The sequence below is a fragment of the Diplotaxodon limnothrissa genome, linkage group LG3 (genome assembly GCF_057381915.1).
Source record: "Diplotaxodon limnothrissa isolate DT_005_m linkage group LG3, D_limnothrissa_male_GT1.1, whole genome shotgun sequence".
Lineage (NCBI taxonomy): Eukaryota > Metazoa > Chordata > Actinopteri > Cichliformes > Cichlidae > Diplotaxodon > Diplotaxodon limnothrissa.
The window spans coordinates 36,059,170-36,072,768 of record NC_140598.1 but is presented as its reverse complement, the minus strand read 5'-3'; the positions used below and the strand labels follow the sequence as shown (position 1 = coordinate 36,072,768).

General features: G+C 41.4%; 2 protein-coding genes across 2 annotated transcripts; one reads left to right on the top strand and one right to left on the bottom strand.

Annotated features, from left to right (window-relative positions):
* Positions 1-5,060: 5,060 nt before the first annotated feature.
* LOC146635595 (uncharacterized) lies at positions 5,061-6,595 on the bottom strand. The gene is made up of 3 exons (XM_085347747.1): positions 6,547-6,595; positions 6,084-6,443; positions 5,061-5,287 (listed from the first exon to the last, which is right to left on the bottom strand). The coding sequence occupies exons 1-3, from the start codon at positions 6,593-6,595 to the stop codon at positions 5,061-5,063; spliced, it is 636 nt and encodes a 211-aa protein (XP_085203873.1).
* A 1,108-nt stretch (positions 6,596-7,703) lies between these two features.
* On the top strand, positions 7,704-10,551 carry LOC146635594 (ICOS ligand-like). The gene is made up of 3 exons (XM_085347767.1): positions 7,704-7,772; positions 9,667-10,018; positions 10,257-10,551. The coding sequence occupies exons 1-3, from the start codon at positions 7,704-7,706 to the stop codon at positions 10,436-10,438; spliced, it is 603 nt and encodes a 200-aa protein (XP_085203893.1). The 3' UTR covers positions 10,439-10,551.
* The last annotated feature ends 3,048 nt before the right edge of the window (positions 10,552-13,599 follow it).

Sequence of the window (13,599 nt, the reverse complement as noted above, 5' to 3'; positions counted from 1 at the left end):
GTACAGTGGAGTTGTTTTGTTACCACCATGAAATGTCCTATGACAGACTGTGATGAAGATGAGACCCTAGAACATCTTCTATTGGATTGTTATAGGACAACTGAGATCAGGCAGAAGATGACAGAGATTGGCTATGATGTGGATGTTAATATTAAAGCAGTTAAATATGGTTTGTTTAAAGAAAAAATGTGTGAAGACAAAAGGAGACTCTTTTGGTTAGTAATGTGTGTAATAAACACACATATTTGGGAAACCCGTACCAAAGGAGTGTTAGAACAAAAGATGATAGGTAGTGATGTTGTGAGTAAACATATCATTACAGATCTGCGGAGAAGACGAACAATGGACCTGAAACTTGGGAAAGTTTTCCCCTGGAACGAATTGAAACTGTAAGTTTTAAAAGTGGTTTGTGGACTCAGATGCTCGATTGTCCTCCTTGTTCTCCTTTTTCATTAATGAGTGGTGTGTGATCACGGTTTTGTATATGTAATTGTAAGTGTATGTACATTTTATATGTAAGTTTGTTTACTTTAAATAAAGAATTAAAAAAAAGAAAAAAAAAAGAAAACGTAATATGTTGACGATTTGTCACCTAGCATAAAATGGTATGCTTTGGGAGTGAGAATGTGTTGCAGCACCCGGCTTTCTTTAGACCGCAAAGGCCGGGTCCCGCTGTTTCCGGGCCGGCCAATAATAATGGTGACATTTAACGTATTTTAGCCGATAAATAAAAACTGTAAAATGTATTTATCACCCCCAACAGTCCTTTTGAATGTCTCCCTAATTCTGAGGTCTCAAGGTTGGCAAGTATGGCCACAACACCTCACTTTTTTGCCACATGTATCGCAAACCACCACGATTCAGCACAGGAGGGAGGGGGTGAGTAGCTCAAATGTGTTGTTAGCATGTTAGCAGAGCGATGCTACTGTGAACGGAGGAGCTATTTTCTTGATGTGAGCTTCTACTCAGGGTTTTTTCTTCCAGTTCAGAGCAGAAATTTTTTGTTAAGATACTGGATGTTGTGTTTTTTCTCCACAATTTTAATTATAAGCTAGATACATTGCTGCTAACAGCAACAGGGATGAGTCAGTGAGTCCGTTGGGCTTGTGAATCATGATTCATTAGTCAGTAAAGTGATTCTCGAGTATTGAACGATTCAATTCAACAGACAGATCTGTGTCTACAGTTTGAAACAACTCACATCCAAAAAATGTGAAATGTGGAGCACTGCTTTCAAATGAAAAAGGTGGAAAACAATAACTCACTAAAAACCCCATTCAAAAAAGTAAAATTCTGATATTTTTCAGGATTTTCAAAATGTTTTTTAATGTAGTTTTAAAAATAAGTAAACTTCAAAATCAAATTAGGGATCATATTTTTATGTTATCAATAAAAATTTACTTTGCAGTTTACTTTCCTTTTATTGGTTCTGCTGAGGACGTTCCAGTAGAAACAACCTGACGGAGGAATGTGAGCTATGCAGTGATGTAAGGAGCTCTCTGATTGGTTAGAGAGAAAGCGCGTCACCAGAGTTACTTTAGGCTCTGGTTTCTTGTTGCGCTGCAGAGTACAGGCTGTTGTTTCTGCACGTGGCGTGTTATTCATACTTGTAAAATCTTCAGCTGTGACATATGAAGAATAAGACGTGACAGTAGAGCGACACAGAGTCTTTATCCTCACAGTGCAGCGGTGGATTCAGCCTGTTTAAGGTAACTAACAATGCTAATGCTGTCAGACAGCACTGAGCTGTTACATTCATACACAGTGTCACAGCAGTCTTTAAAATAGTGATTAAAACGCTGCCTGTAAACAAAGTGCCATCAGACAGGATGTCATCACTAAACTTTCAAACACATCAGATTAAAATGAGCTGACAGCAAATCGTTCCTTGTATTACTGCACAAGGAAAAGACTGGAGATGACAATAATGATTTAATGGAATTTGTTTTCATTACATGTGTGCACACTTTCAATCTGAATGTAAAGTTGTGTGTAGTGTAGTTTTAGAAAATGTAACAGACCAGCACACAACAAATGAGACAACTAGCAAGAAGGATTTAGAAGTTCACAAGTGTTTCTTTCTTAAAGAACAGGCTCTGGTAATACGTGCAGCAATGGCAGAGGCACGATTGTAAGGTTTATCTAGGCACAAACCTATTGCTGGAACAGCCGAGACAATTCTACTGCAACTAGCAAAGCACTGGACACAGGCATATATGCGAACAAAGAGTACCAGTGTGTGTGTGTGTGAGTGTGTGTGTGTGTGTGTCTGTGAACAACTACTAAGGATCAGACATTCTATGCATCCATCCATTCACTTCCGCCTATCCTTTCCTGGGTCGCTGGAGCCTATCCCAGCTGTCATAGGGCGAGATGCACAGAGACATAGACAACCATTTGCACTCACAGATTCACACCTATGGGCAATTTAGATTAATCAATTAACCTATCCCCCACTGCATGTCATTGGACTGTGGGAGGAAGCCGGGAAGAACCCCCGCAAACATGGTGAGAACATGCAAACTCCACACAGAAAGACCCCGGCTTGATGGTGGAATTGAACTCAGGACCTTCTTGCTGTGCGACAACAGTAAAGACCGTGCTGCCCTGAGACATTCTATCAATATGCAATAGATTATATACCTCTAAGCATATATGATAATGATAATAATAATGGATTGCATTTATATAGCGCTTTTCAAGACCCTCAAAGCACTTTACAATTCCACTATTCATTCACTCTCACATTCACACACTGGTGGAGGCAGCTACAGTTGTAGCCACAGCTGCCCTGGGGCAGACTGACAGAAGCGAGGCTGCCATATCGCACCTTTGGCCCCTCTGGCCAACACCAGTAGGCGGTAGGCGAAGTGTCTTGCCCAAGGACACAACGACCAGGATAGCGAGAGCAACCTCCCATTTACAGATGAGCTTCCCAACTGCCAAACCAAACAGTATTATATGTTTCTAAGTATAAATGACAACCCAAAAATGTAACCCTGACAACGATCACCTCCGGGTTTCAGCCATGACCTAGGTTGCAGCAAGAGCATTTGACTTGATTATCAAAGTGCTCTCCTAGGAGTAGACAGGCTGAGAAGTTCAGTTAAATAGCAATATTATTTACGATTTTGAATGTAAGCAATAAAATCTTAAAATCAGTCCGATTTTTGATGGGCAGCAAGGATCGGGGTAATAGAATCAAACCTTCTAGTACCAGCTAAAAGGCGCGCCGCTGCATTTTGGACAAGTTGTAGTTTATGAAGAAGGGAGGACTGGAGGCCCAGGTAAAGGGAGTTGCAGTAGTCTAATTTTGAAATAACAAAGGCATGGATAAGTTCTTCAAGATCCATTCGCAGTATGTAATGCTTAACCTTAGAGATGTTGTCATCAGGATGATGACAACAGCAGCCTCGTACAACATCAAGTCTTACATGGACCGGCAGCCATTTTTTTTTTTACTGTGTAAGCACTTTCTTACTACAAGACTGACTCTCATGTGCCTTTATCTAAGTGTGTTTAACCTGACAGTCACACTTTCACACTCAGGTGGATCCATCAGGTCCAACTCACAGTTCCGTTTCTTGTCCTTGCAGATTAAAGGTGTCAGGAATCAAACTGCTGTCCTGATCTAATCAGTAGACGACCCTCCTGAGCCACAGCTGCTCACAGGACAATCATCAGACCTAAAAGGAAAAACTATATATATAGTATATAGTATTTCACTGTAGTAAAATACAATAAATAATAACTAAGAATGGAGGGGCCTATGGAGATTGGACATCTGCTGAAGTATTGAACAGAAGAACAAAATATTGCACAAAAGCAAGAAAGCAGCAACATATTGCTTGTATGATTGTATGGGAGAGATCTGCTCACACTCTTAATTTGCATTAATTGTTCTGAGAGCCCACAGGAAGAAGCTGCTCTTTAGTCTGTTGGTTTTGCACCTGATGGATCTGAACCCTTTTCCAGAGGGCAGGATGTTGAATGGGTGGTGGTTAGGATGAAGGTGCTCTTTCATAATCGCCCTGGATCTGGAGAGACATCTAGAGCTGGAAATGGAGTCCAGGGAGGAGAGCGGACAGCCGATCACCTTCTCTGCAGTTTTGATGACCCTCTAGAGTCTCTTCTTATTGGCTGTTGTACAATCAGCGTACCGCACAGGGATGGCGTGCACCAGCACACTCTGGATTGTGGCACGATAGAAGGACACTAGTAGGTCAGTCTGCAGCCTGTTCCATCTCTGAACCCTCATGAAATGGAGGCGCTGCTGAGCTTTCTTCAACAGGGCTGATGCAAGATCAATTATTAAACTGTACAAAAAGTCAACAAGTCATCTTTAGAGAGCAGATATTAAATCTTTGGGTCTTGAAATTAGCAGAAAGGAATTCACTTTATTACTCAGCAGCCATCTTTTTATCAGACATGAAGAGACTGTTTGTTCCCTGACAATCGTTCAGCAGGATTAAAGCAAGGAGACACAGAGATTTGCACATATGTGAAGGCACTACTGATTTTGGCTTAAACAGGAGCTACATTTGCTCCCATCCCCTCATGAAGAGAAGAATCAGGAAAGAATTTTACTTATAAAATTGTAAAAACCAGTTTCTTCACTTTTAGAAAGATTAAGATGTGAAATTAAAAGAAAAGGTGAAATGACCCAGTGTTAAATTTACCTCTGTCCCAACTGCGTTGATAGATTTTTTAATGTTTTATCAAATAGAAATGAGTTTGTTATTGAAAACACTGAAAATGTTTCTCTGTTAATTTTCTTGTTAAATCAAAGTTGAAGTGAATGACCAAATAACAGATTTTAGTTTTTATTACAGTTTTAGAAAGTTTGCCAATGTTTTTGAAGATGCGGTTTGTAAAATATAGATTATTAATATCTACATATATTTCGATCTATTTGTGTTATACAAAAATGACTTGCATAGAAAAACATACAAAAAATGTTTTTGTGAATTTGTGTGAATGAGGTAAGTTGAATAGTGTATGAAAGCAACATATAGAACCAGTTCATTTACAGAGTTCGTATCAACTAGATCAAGTAGACGTCAAAGGCAGGACGTATCTTGGTTTAGTGACTTTGTCCCTGAGAGTTCATGAAACTTGACAGCTGTACAGAAATTTGGCACTTTTCTAAGCACGACACAAAGTAAAGTGCACACAATCAGAGCGAATAATGCTGCTGCTGTCAGGCCAATTACAATAATCTTCCAGTCCTTTCTCTCTTCTTGTGGTGGTGAAGTTGGTCTCTGGGATGTGAGTTGATCAGCAGCTGCTGTAAAAGACATTAACATATTTACTTGTGCAGAAATAAAATAAGAACCATCAGGATGTTTGACATGAACAACTGTTGAAATCTCCCAATTCTTTGAATCTTTGGGCTGAAGGAAGGACAATACTCGGTGTATTTATGCTCAATCAACAATCATTTATTTCCATACAATTCAACACTTAAGAGCATAAGGACCATCATGATGGGGAGACATGCCTGAAGAGGGTCACAGCAAGTCTCAAAATGGTGACGGGTTGCTCAGCTTTTTATAGTCTCTAGTGGCCCCCACCTAGTCGTAAAAGACCAAACATTAACATTCTTTCTCTCTTACGGCGCCTAAGTTATGACCTCGGCAGTTGTTCCTCTGCTTTCTGTAAGGTGGGGGTGTGGAATGTGGTCTGTCTATCTCCCCTGTCTTAGACACAGAGTCTCCTGCTTACAACCTTTCTCTTCATGATTCAACAATTAAGCATGTAATACATTCACAGCAGATCAAGGATACAGAGTGATGCACACTTATCTAATAAACTAATCAGTGAATATGTTCTTTTAACTCAAAAGTATAATGAGAACTAAACTACATACAGATCACACACTCTATATTAAAGGGTATAATATGATCTACAGCAGTATCATCCTTCAACTACTTTGATTACATATATAAGGTAACATATAATAACAGAATAATATCACACAACACATCATGTTTTTCAGTCATAAATCATAAACATGGCAAATAAAAGTTTAACAGACCATAAATATAAAAGTGATTGTTCAGTTTTGACTTGTTAAAACTTACCAGTGACGTTGAGTCTGCAGCTCGCAGAGCTGAAGCCATAATCTGTGTTTACTTGACACTTGTATTGACCAGAGTCCTCAGTCCTGAGTTTGCACAGCTGGAGTCTGATTCGTCCTTCTCTGAGGGCGTCTTTGTCACCCTGAACTCGTCCTGAAAACTTTTCATCCTGAGACTCTGAGACTTCAGCACCATTGTGGACATGATACAGAACTGAGAGTTTATCATCAGTTATCAGTTCACAGTAGATGTTTAGATATGTGGGGGATCTGCCTGTTTCTACTGTGAACGTCCACTCCAGTGTGATGTTGTGGTTCTCCTCTGCCTGACAGGAGGTCTGAGTCACATTCACTACAAATGATCCTGTTGAGGAGACAGAGAGAGAGAGGAGCAGACACTCTGAGAACTGGAACAAACCTGTTGTTGTGGTTTTAATTTGGAGTTCATGAAGTGAACTGTAACTAACCAGAGACACACGAGGTGAGGATGAGGACCAGCGAGATCCTGCAGTTCATCTTCTCCCTGTGAGGAGACAGAGGTGAAGAGTCATGAACACATGAGGTCAAAGTTCAGTTACAACAGGAACAAAAACAGGCAGATGAGAACCTGCAGGAACATCAAAGTCAAATTTAGATTTTCCTTAATCTTAATTATGCAAATTCTCATGACCATTGATCAACAACCACTGACCAAAACCCACTGATCAATGGCCATGAGTACAGTAAGATTAAGGAACTGACCTCCCAGCCCATTGTTCCTTCACTGAGCTGGTTACAGTCATTATGCAAATGTCCTGTTTATAAGATCGGGGAAACCTGCAGTCAGCTGAGACTGAAGAAGTCACTTGGATGAGTGACGAAACGTTTCTCCCACAAAACGCTACGTCCAGATGAACAGAATCAACTTTTGGAGATTTACTTTCCTGGATGATTGAAAATGCATCAAAACAATATTTAAATATAGAAACGGAAATAAAAGCACTTTTAATGTTTCCCGAAGCTCAGTATTTGAAACAGAGTTAAATTTCACTGCTGTAAAATTTTAATTACATACGTTTGAAACAACACTTTACAAATTGATCTTTAGGTTTAATGGCGAGAAACCCTCAATCTCACTGTAATAGCCGAGAGAGAGAAAAACAGCGGTGCAATTTAAAATCTTACAACACAACCATAAACGTTTACAACCTAAAATAACTTCCCAAACTTAACAAATGCAAACAAAGATCTTTCACCCAAAATATTTAAACATATACTTATTTACATCATAACTATACCTTGTGGTATAGGGGGGTGCTTCTTCTTCTTTGTGTTTAACGGCGGTTGGCAACCAACGTAAAGGAGCAGAAGGGGGGCTGCTAATAACAAAATAAACTTTTATAAACTCCGTTACCTGCGTACCGCCAAAACAGTCAAAATCAAAATTAAACCCGGAAGTGTTAGTTACCACACTTCCGGGGGATGGTCTCCTCAAGTGTCAGCCAGTGTCAGCGAGCTAGTGAGTGATTGACAGCAGCCTTATCAAATCTAAGGCAAGATAACAGGCGTGTCAACATGTTGGCTCCAGTCTTCCAACATAAACCCGTTCGTGCAGTCTGAGTGTGCTTCATTAGCGTCATGAAACATGTTTGCTGTAACATCTCCGTGGCTCTGCTGGACTTTACTGTCTGTCTCCCTCGTGGGCTTTACCTGTGCGGGTGAGTTTTATTTTAAAATCATATCGATCTATTTCTTACCCGCTGTTAGATGTTCGAGCTGCTTTAGTTTCAGCTGCTCACAGAGAGGACGCAGGTCTCCTGTCAACAAACCTCTTCTGTCGTGTGAGAAAGTGGATGTTAGTTTTTAGATGTACTCACACACGTTTACATAACAGTTTGTATAATGAAGCTGTGAAGAGAAGAGTCTGCTGTAAAAGAAACAGTTTATAACTGCATTACCCATCCTCCCTTACAACCTCATTTAAGTTTGCGGTTGTAAGGCAGCAAAATGTGGAAGGGTTATAGGGGTATGAAAACTTTTTCAAGACATTGTATATGCAGGTATGTGTGTGTATATTGGTGTGTTTGTTTCATATCAGAATCAGAAAGACTTTATTTATCTCCAAGGGGAAATTAACATACAACAGAGCAGCATGAAAGACAATAAGAACAGGCAATGAGAGTGAGATAATAAATACACAGAATATACAGTTTTAAAATTACGCAGTTTAAAATTAAAGTGACTGAAAGGTGAATAAATAACTGAGTAAAAGTGAATAAAGTGTCGGCAGTATAAGAAGAGAGTAGTTTCTGGTGTGGGAAATGCTCCTTTGGCTGGAGTTAAAAAGCAGGGTGGCTTTGGAGACAAAGGTGGGTCTCCTCCTCTCAGTCCTGCAGGAAGTGCAGCGGAGGCGTCGCCCAGAGGGGAGCCATTGAAATGCGGGGTGAAGAATGTGAGAGGGGTCATTGATGATGTTGGCTGCCTGTCTAAGGGCGTGTTGGCTGAAAACCTGTGCCAGAATTCTGACAGGCAGGCCAATGATTTTTGAGCACACTGATGCAGTGTGCTGCAGTCTGTTCCTGTTCTGAAGGCTGAGGGGGTGGAATCAGCAGGTGATGGAGAAGGTCATGATGCTTTCCAGGAAGGCGTAGTAAAAAGTCATCATGATGGTTGTGCTGACTTCAAAGGAGCTGAGTTTCCTAAGGAGGTATAGCCGTTGGTGGCACCTCCTGAGAATCTCCTCTGTGTTGGCAGAGAATCTCAGAAGGTTGTCAAAGATGGTTCCCAGGTATTTGTACTCCTCATCTACCTCCACTGGCTTCCCATGGATGGTGGTGGTGACTGAAGCAGCCAGATCCCTCTGCCTACGTTCAATTCAAGTTTGGAGCTGTCACGCCACTCTACAAACTCCTGAAGAGCGGGCCTGTGGTGTTGTGAGGGGCCTGACAGCAGTGACAGGAGAACTGTGTCGTCAGCATATTTAACCAGGTGACAGTTGGCCTGTGTGGATCTGCAGGCATCAGTGTAGAGGATGAAGAGCAGGGGGGAGAGCACACAGCTCTGGGGGGAGCCAGTGGAGGTGGAATCGAGACCTGAAAGAGAGTTGTTGACCCGAACTTTCTGAGTCCTGTTGGTCATATATATACACATATATGCCTGAAATAAAAGCTCATCATCACCTTGAGAGCATCTTGATGTCCCACAGTGTTCACACTAACTGATCAGCCACTCTTTCAGCTGTTCTCAGATGAACATCACTTTCCTTCCTACACCTTTGATTATAACTCTGTCTGCAGCCTCCCGTCTCAACTTTTCTGTTACATGGTCTGAATGAGTTTGGCCACATAGAGGGAAGCTAATAAAACAACAACAAATATATGTCACCCTCGATCTTTTTTTCTAAGAAAATGTTTGTTTGTTTACACAAAAATGCAGGTTCATATTCTGTATTTTGAACAATACACTGGCGTGTGTGCATGTGTGCAAGCTGTCTGGTGGGCCATGTAGCCTGATGTGCTGGACCCAGTGTGTACACTTCTCTCTCTCGTCTAGTTCATAAGCTCTGCCTCACTCTGATTGGCTGCTGCTCTGTGTTGTTTTTCTTTCAGGCCACAAAAAACATCACAGCTGAGTCTGGAAAGAACGTCACTCTGACATGTCGAGCTCCAAATAACAACATAGTAGTAGAATGGAGCAGAGCTGACCTGCAGCCAGAATATGTTCTTTTGTACCGAGACAAGCAGTTTATTCGAGATCACCAGCATCTATCTTTTAAGAACCGGGTGGATCTGCAGGACAGACAGATGAAGGATGGAGACGTGTCTTTGATTCTGAAGAATGTGACGACTACTGATAGTGGAACATATGAGTGTCGTGTCTTCATGAGAGGAGCAAACCGCAGGAAGAGAGCTCTTCTGAAGACTGATCCTATCACCACCATCAGCTTAAATGTTTCTCCAGGTGAGTGAGTAGAGTTGAGTGTGTGTGTGATCAGAGGTGAAGCTGCTTCCTGGTTGTTGATGTTTGTTTGTAAAGATGTTGTTGATGAGACTTTGTAGAAAGCAGCTGGTCTGAGTGATGTGATCAGAGTGCAGTAGATAATGTCTGACAGCAGTTTGAAGAGGAAATGGATTCTGTTCTGTTCTTCACTCATCACCTACCTGACAGCTGACACCTCACACCTGTTTCTCACCTGCAGGTCAGACACACACAGAGGATGGAGGGAAGGAGGATGGATCTGTTGGACTGATAGTCGGTCTGTCTATTTGCGCTGTGCTTCTTGTTGCTGCTGTTGTTGGTTTTTTGATCTACAGAAAACATAAACAACAACAGAATAAGGATTCCTACCAGCCTCCTCGAGCTGAACAGCAGCCTGTTTGAAATGTGTCAGAGCTTCTTTTTTTCCTCACCTGAGTCTCTTGCTTCTCTTCCAGCTTCTCCAAGGTGACACTGAGCATTCAGGGTAAAGACATTTGAAAATGTCCTGAAATTAATTTCCATGACATCCAAGGTTTGATGTTAAGTATCTGAAATTAGACTAAACATTTATTTATTCCAAACAGATTTTTTTGTGCTTCAGGAAATTTAAATTATTTATTATAAGTGAAACAGGAGCAGACAGACAGACCACTGTGCCTTCAAGAAGTGCCAAAATAAGATTTTCATGAATTTTTGTATTTTCTTTTTCTTTGGTGTAAAACATCAACAAACATTTTCATATTTCATGTTTAACGTCCATTATAGAGTTTTTAAGAAGTAGAAAACTGTCCCAAAGTTAAAGTTGTGCCTTTAGCTCCTCACTCGCTCATCGACCTTCATGAACACCAGCTGAAGTCTTCATAAGTAGTTTAGTTTATCAGACTAAACTTGTCTTTATACTGTGAGCTGTAGCTGCTACTTCCTGCTCTCGACCTCCTGCTGAGCTAATATCAAACTACCTGCTGCTTCACTTTAAACACATAAAACACTCATGTTTATATCACAGAAGCTTCTAATGTTTATTATATTTAGCTTTAAGCACTGCACACTTTTTTACTTTATTATTGCACACTGTATGTAATATATTTATTTCTATGAGCAGGAATCTTGTTTCGTTTTCTTTCTGTAACAATAAATCTGTTTTCATCAGAAACTTTCTGACCTGTTGACTCATTTCATGCAGTTTTCAGGGATTTTCTGTTTATAATGTTTTGTTTTTTTTTTATAAAAGAGTCTTCAGATGGTTGTTGTTTTCTGGTGCTTCATGAATAATCTTGAACTGAAGCTGAATAATTTGAGCTGGACTCAAACAAACCTCACTGAGCAGATGTGTAAACTGGATCTAACTCCACTTTCTCTGGTTGGTTAACCAGCAGCTGCTTATCACAGGATTGGTTGATTGGGAGCTGAGGAGAAGCAGGAAGGAGGAGCCTGGCTTAGAACAAGGACTATGTTCAAGTGTGAGCACTACAGCTGCAGCACAACTGTGGACTCCACCCTGATTTGAGTTGGTGAAGGGAATTTCCTCTGTTTAGTGGCATGTCGGTTTTCTGAGAGCGACACAGAGTCTTTATCCTCACAGTGCAGCGGTGGATTCAGCCTGTTTAAGGTAACTAACAATGCTAATGCTGTCAGACAGCACTGAGCTGTTACATTCATACACAGTGTCTTTAAAATAGTGATTAAAACGCTGTCTGTAAACAAAGTGCCATCAGACAGGATGTCATCACTAAACTTTCAAACACATCAGATTAAAATGAGCTGACAGCAAATCGTTCCTTGTATTACTGCACAAGGAAAAGATTGGAGATGACAATAATGATTTAATGGAATTTGTTTTCATTACATGTGTGCACACTTTCAATCTGAATGTAAAGTTGTGTGTAGTGTAGTTTTAGAAAATGTAACAGACCAGCACACAACAAATGAGACAACAAGCAAGAAGGATTTAGAAGTTCACAAGTGTTTCTTTCTTAAAGAACAGGCTCTGGTAATACGTGCAGCAATGGCAGAGGCTCGAGCATCCTCCACTGCAACCACTAAACATCCAAGGTATGGACATTGAGGCTGTGGACAGCTACAGGTACCTTGGTGTTCATCTGAACAACAAACTGGACTGGACTCATAACTCAGACGCTCTCTACAGGAAAGGGCAGAGCAGGCTGTACCTGCTCCGGAGACTCAGGTCTTTTGGAGTGGAGGGCCCACTCCTGAAAACCTTCAGTTACTCTGTGGTGGCCTCAGCTATCTTTTATGGTGTGGTCTGCTGGGGCGGCAGCATCTCTGCTGGGGACAGGAAGAGACTGAACAGGCTGATCCGAAGGGCCAGCTCTGTTCTGGGATGCCCTCTGGACCCAGTGGAGGTGGTGAGTGACAGGAGAATGGCGGCTAAGCTGTCATCCCTGTTGGACAACATCTCCCACCCCATGCAAGAGACTCTGACAGCACTGAGCAGCTCCTTCAGTGGGAGACTGCGGCACCCACGGTGTGGGACGGAGAGACTTCGCAGGTCTTTCCTCCCCACTGCTGTCAGATTCCTCAACAAAGACTTTTGCAGCTGATCAAACCCACATGTGCAATAAGACTGTTGGCCCCTCTGGCCAACACCAGTAGGTGGTAGGGTAGTGTCTTGCCCAAGGACACAACGACCAGGATAGCGAGAGCAGGGGGATCGAACCGGCAACCTTCCGGTTACAAGAAAAAGTAAAAGAAAAAGTCACTTTTAAACTAAGAATCACAAAAATCGTGAAGCACAGAAAAAAGGCAACAAATTTGGACTTGACTGTGTCTGCAGAAGTGAGAGGAGGTACTTTTACCCTCCATGAACCATCTGACTCAATTTGCCTTTCCAAACCTTGGTCTCCATGGTCGCACTTCTTTGGTGAAGGAGACTCTGACTTCAACAATAACACTCAGGTATTCCTCCATTTTTAAACATACAAGTATTTTCAAAATAATCTTTTATTCAATATGACTGAAAACAAGTGACTGAGTCCATGAACTCAGCAGTAAAGTGTCTTCTTACAACCACATCTATCGCCATCTGGTGGCCTTTAGAGAGAATACAGCAGCTGATTAGTACTGGCATTAGTACAGGGTGGGATGTACACAGCAGAGATGGAGGAAATCCACTCTGGAGGAGCTGAGTGTAAACTCCACACAAAGAGCCCAGCAGGATTTGAATCAGCAACCTTTTTGCTCTGAGGGGACAGAAACTGGGTCTGTGCTAAAGCACCACCTCTCCAAACATGCTCTGACCTCTGTATGACCTCTGTGTGACCTCTGCTGTTTCACTGTTTAGAGACTTTCCCATGATTTTCAAAGACCGTTCCCATGACAACCTCAGGTTCTCAGTTGACCTCTGTCACCTCAGTTTTCCCTAAAACTAACATTGTCTCATTGATTTGAGATGTAACATCTGAACAGATTCAGGTAAAAGTGACCAGGAACAGCTTCAATGTGTAAACATCTGGAACATCTGTAGAACGATATAAATGTGTAAATCTGTCATTTTGGTCACTTTAGGAAAAGTCTTCAAATGTCAGACAGCATGTACGACTCAT

What these genes read in the sequence shown, in the direction of transcription:
- LOC146635594 (XM_085347767.1), top strand. Translation starts at nt 7,704, where the DNA reads ATGTTTGCTGTAACATCTCCGTGGCTCTGCTGGACTTTACTGTCTGTC. An exon ending in CCCTCGTGGGCTTTACCTGT is followed by an intron (nt 7,773 to 9,666) that starts GCGGGTGAGTTT and finishes TTTTTCTTTCAG; the next exon opens with GCCACAAAAAACATCACAGC. An exon ending in CAGCTTAAATGTTTCTCCAG is followed by an intron (nt 10,019 to 10,256) that starts GTGAGTGAGTAG and finishes TCTCACCTGCAG; the next exon opens with GTCAGACACACACAGAGGAT.
- LOC146635595 (XM_085347747.1), bottom strand. Translation starts at nt 6,595, where the DNA reads ATGAACTGCAGGATCTCGCTGGTCCTCATCCTCACCTCGTGTGTCTCT. An exon ending in CCTCACCTCGTGTGTCTCTG is followed by an intron (nt 6,444 to 6,546) that starts GTTAGTTACAGT and finishes TCTCCTCAACAG; the next exon opens with GATCATTTGTAGTGAATGTG. An exon ending in CTGCAGACTCAACGTCACTG is followed by an intron (nt 5,288 to 6,083) that starts GTAAGTTTTAAC and finishes TGTCTTTTACAG; the next exon opens with CAGCTGCTGATCAACTCACA.